The sequence below is a fragment of the Salvelinus namaycush genome, unplaced genomic scaffold (genome assembly GCF_016432855.1).
Source record: "Salvelinus namaycush isolate Seneca unplaced genomic scaffold, SaNama_1.0 Scaffold1265, whole genome shotgun sequence".
Taxonomy (NCBI): Eukaryota; Metazoa; Chordata; class Actinopteri; order Salmoniformes; family Salmonidae; genus Salvelinus; species Salvelinus namaycush.
In genome coordinates, this window is record NW_024057970.1 from 63,394 (window position 1) to 68,126 (window position 4,733).

At 43.2% G+C, this 4,733-nt stretch overlaps 1 protein-coding gene and 1 pseudogene across 1 annotated transcript; both read left to right on the forward strand.

The window, feature by feature from the left end:
- Positions 1 to 891: 891 nt before the first annotated feature.
- On the forward strand, positions 892 to 4,110 carry LOC120036245 (olfactory receptor 1361-like). The gene is made up of 6 exons (XM_038982726.1): positions 892 to 1,035; positions 1,688 to 1,740; positions 1,930 to 2,151; positions 2,619 to 2,735; positions 3,127 to 3,324; positions 3,849 to 4,110. The coding sequence occupies exons 1-6, from the start codon at positions 892 to 894 to the stop codon at positions 4,108 to 4,110; spliced, it is 996 nt and encodes a 331-aa protein (XP_038838654.1).
- Positions 2,361 to 2,485, forward strand: LOC120036247 (annotated as a pseudogene).
- Positions 4,111 to 4,733: the final 623 nt, after the last annotated feature.

A 4,733-nucleotide genomic window follows, 5' to 3' on the forward strand; every position in this document is an offset into this window, starting at 1 on the left:
AGGTGTGTCCATCCCTGTGGAGGAGAGATGCTACTACAGATGTAGGATTCTAATTTAATTCAGTCTCCTATAACAGGAAAATAATCCTCCATCAAAAGGAAATGTGAATTATTAGATGGATGATTTGATCAAATGAAGATCCTACATCTGGAAATGGACAGCTGTATGTTAACCCACCCCTCCATGATGACTTCACCATATAGATCCTATTATTACATTCTACAATTATACATTATTATAGGCGTCATTCAGTGTTTCAGTGTTTCCCAAAGGGTCAACACCATGTAGGTTTTTGTCCTGATTCATCTAATCAAAGGCTTGATGATGAGTTGATGAGCTGAATCAGGTGTGTTAGTGCAGTAACTACAATGTGCATCTCTTTGGGTCCCCGGGACCAGGATTGGGAACCAGTGATGTAACTCTGTGTACTAATGACCAGCAGGTGAAGATGATCCAGTATATATAAGCCTGTTGTCTCTGCCCAGGTACTCACACTAGACCTGGGCTGTCAGGTTCACCATATCACCTGAGGAGGTGGGTTCAACTTGACATTTACATGATAAACAGTGGCTTTACTAGTTGGTGGAGATGTTGACATTCTGCTATTTAGTTTGATGTCTGACGTGACTGGTTTAACCCTTTTCTTAGCAGCTGGTATCGAATGCGCTAACATTGAATAGAATATTATTTTATACATTTTTGTAAATTATTTGTAATGTACCTTTTTGATGAACTTGTTTAATTCTCTTTCCACTAACGATGCTTCAATTATGTTTTTGTCAACAGGTGAATTAATGTACAGTTTTGAATATCTTTATTTGTAATAATGTGTTCATGGTTATGTATTTCCACAGATTATCACCAGCCAGAGGGAGACGTTCTCCAGTCAGGATGAGTTCCCTGACCTCTGACCCTAACCAGACAGACATCAACACTATCATCCGACCCCCTTACTTCTTCATCAGTGGTTTCATAGCCATCCCCTACATGAAGTACTACTACTGCTTCCTCTGTTTTGTATACATCATCTCTCTGGTAAGGATGTAGCTCTGGTCCAGGGTGTTACTAACTAGCCCTGGCACAGGGTGTTACTAGCTAGCTCTGGTCCAGGGTGATACTGACTAGCTCTTGTCTGGGGTGTTACTAACTAGCTCTGGTCCCGGGTGTTACCAACCAGCTCTGGTCCGGGGTGTTACTAACTAGCCCTGGCACAGGGTGTTACTAGCTAGCTCTGGTCCAGGGTGTTACTAACCAGCTTTGGTCCGGGGTGTTACTAACTAGCTCTGGTCCCGGGGGTTACTGCCTAGCTCTGGCCCAGGGTGTTACTAACTAGCTCTGGTAAATGGTCCTACTCACTAGCTCTGGTCCCGTGTGTTACAAAACCAGCTCTAGTCCAGGGTGTTACCAACTAGCCCTGGTCCAGGGTATTACTGGCTAGCTCTGGTCCGGGGTGTTACCAACTAGCTCTGGTCCAGGGTGTTACTAGCGAGCTCTGGTCCAGGGTGTTACATGCGGTTAGCGTCAGCTAGTTGGTCCAGGTGATAAACTCTAAAGTTGTTCACTTTCCTATAGAACACAAAACCTAATACCACCCATAGTCAATGGCCTGATGCATGTACCTGTAAATCCATGTTGGGTCATTTCTGCTCTCTCTCTCTGTGTGTGTGTGTGTGTGTGTTGGGTCTAGGTGGGCAACACCTTCGTCATGACTGGCATCTACATGGACCGCAGTCTCCACAGGTAATCAGACCTCTTTTAATCTCATTAACACAATACAGTGTAAAAGGTCCTTTGTTGGACATTCTATCTTTTTGAAGTCCCAGTTCCCCTGGACTTCACAGACATGTGTGGGAGCCTGCCCTGCTCCCCGATCTCCATTACGTGATATTTATATTAATATTAAAAGATATTTATGTTCTGCCCTTACAGCCCCAAGTACATTGCTGTGTTCAACCTGGCCTTCACAGACGTGTGTGAAAGCACGGCCCTGGTTCCCAAGCTGCTGGACATGTTCCTGTTCAGCAGACAGCTCATCTCCTACAACCAGTGTCTCACTAGCCTCTTCTTCGTCTTCCTCTTCATCACCATGCAGTCCTTCAACCTCACCATCCTCTCCTATGACAGACTGGTGGCCATCTGCTGCCCGCTCAGGTCTCAGATCATACATCAAATTATTAACTCAATTAAAATAACATTCAGAAAGACTACATTATTTGACTCTTCTGGGATAAAGAAAATATTTTTAATTGAATAATTTGATTTATTTGACCATTTATTCAAATGTATTTATTAAATGTATTATATATAAAAAAATTACGATTTAACATGGATTCACTGCATTTAAAATCATATATAAGGATATAGTTTCCTGGCAGACACCTTGATCACAAAGGAGGTTAACCCAGCGTGAGGCTCGGCCAATGCACTCTGGTCGTGCTGATCCCTGCAAGTTCCCCAAATGTGGGAATCTCGACTGAATAATTATAAAACAATAATAATCAACCATTGACGATTATAACACGATAACGTTGAACAGCTTTCCCCCCCCCGCAGAGATCCTATTAATTGACAAGAGGTGTCATCAACTCTCAAAGTTCCATTGTCATGTTCTTTCCCAGGTACCACATGATGGTCACTCACAGGTCCATGCTCCAGCTGACGGGCGCCGCCTGGACGTTTGCTGTGTTGATGATGTTGATCGCTGTGTGTCTCATCACCCGGCTCTCTTTCTGTAGGTTAGTATGTATCGTGTTGTAGTGCAACGACTCCACTGCAAAAGCATAGCTTCTGTGAATTACGGCTTTATCTCTTAAATCACATCAAACTATTGTTCAAGTGCATTTCAAATTTTTACTTTTACAGTAAATCAATAAAATGAAGGAGATAAACAAACAGAATGTTATGTTGTCATCTGTCAGGTTGTTGTAAAAGGTTGATGGCTCCATGTCGTCATGGACTCAGTTCCTCTTGAATACTAATTCCAACAGATAAGGCAGTGAACCTGTAGCCGAAAACGTCACGGGTTCGAAACCCCGGCCAGGCGCTGGAGAAAAAATTAGCAGAAGACAACATTTCTGTTTTTCTCTCTAATATCTGGGTAATAAAATGTTGTATAATGTATTGTAGGTCTCTGGTGATCGACAGCTACTTCTGTGACCACGGTCCCCTGTTCCGTCTGGCGGCCCCCTGTTCTGATGTGGTCCCTAATCAGATGATGGCGTATCTCAACCCCTGTATAGTTCTCTATCTCCCCATGGTCTTCATCGTATCCTCCTACATCTGTATAACACACGCCCTGTTCACCATCACACTGCCCCAGGACAGGTGAGAAGTAATACTGACTGGAATAAGTACGTCAAGTCAGTAAGTAGACTTGTCCAAGCCAGAACGGCCCATATACTGATTGGCGTGAGGCCTCAGAAAAACGTTTTTAGAGTGATGGACTTGTTACAAGAATGATACATGCTGGGAGATATTGAGAATGCAATTAAAACTGTATAGATAATCACATACTGTATTGACACACTTTCTCTCCTTCTCTCTCTCTCTCTCTCCTCTCTCTCTCTCTACCTCTAACCCTCTCTCTCTCTCCACCTCTAACCCTATCTCTCTCCTCTCACTCTCCACCTCTCTCCACCTCTCTCTCTCTCTCTCTCTCTCTCTCTCTCTCTCTCTCTCTCTCTCTCTCTCTCTCTCTCTCTCTCTCTCTCTCTCTCTCTCTCTCTCTCTCTCTCTCTCTCTCTCTCTCTCTCTCTCTCTCTCTCTCTCTCTCTCTCTCTCTCTCTCTCTCTCTCTCTCTCTCTCTCTCTCTCTCTCTCTCTCTCTCTCTCTCTCTCTCTCTCTCTCAGACTCAGAGCCATAAAGACATGTACCTCACACCTAATACTGGTGGCCATATTCTACCTGCCTGTTATTTTCACATACGTCCTCCAATTCCAATCCCTCATACCAACCAACGCCCGGATCATCAACCTCTCCCTGACCTCAGTACTGCCACCAATGCTCAACCCCATCATATACGTTCTGAAGACAGAGGAGTTTAAGGTATCGGTCAAGAAGCTGCTCAGAAGAGGGGCCCAGAGAGCTGTGACGCAGGTCAAACCAACATGAAGTACTTGAATTATTTCTCTTAAAAATAATATATTTACAGTGCCTTCAGAAAGTATTCATACCTAATCAGCCATTTTCAAGTCTTGCCATAGATTTTCAGGACGATTTAAGTCAAAACTGTAACTAAGCCACTCAGGAACATTCACTATCATCTTGCTAAGAAACGCCAGTGTATATTTGATCTTGTGTTTTAGGTTATTGTCCTGCTGAAAGGTGAATTTGTCTCCCAGTGTCTGTTGGAAATCAGACTGAAACAGGATTTCCTCTAGGATTTTGCTTGTGCTTAGTTCTATTCCGGTTCTTCTTTATCCTAAAAACTCTCTAGTCCTTGGCGATGACAAGCATACCCATAACGTGTTGCAGCCACCACCATGTTGGAAATAGGAAGAGTGGTAATCAGTGATGTGTTGGATTTGCCTCAACCATAACGCATCGTATTCAGGACATAAAGTTAATTTCTTTGCCACTTTTTTTTACAGTTTTACTTTAGTGCCTTTTTGAAAACAGGATGCATGTTTGGGTATATTTGAATTCAGTACAGGCTTTCTTTTCACTCTGTCATTTAGGTTCGTATTGTGGAGTAACTACACCGTTCTTGATCCATCCTCATGTCACATGTCGCA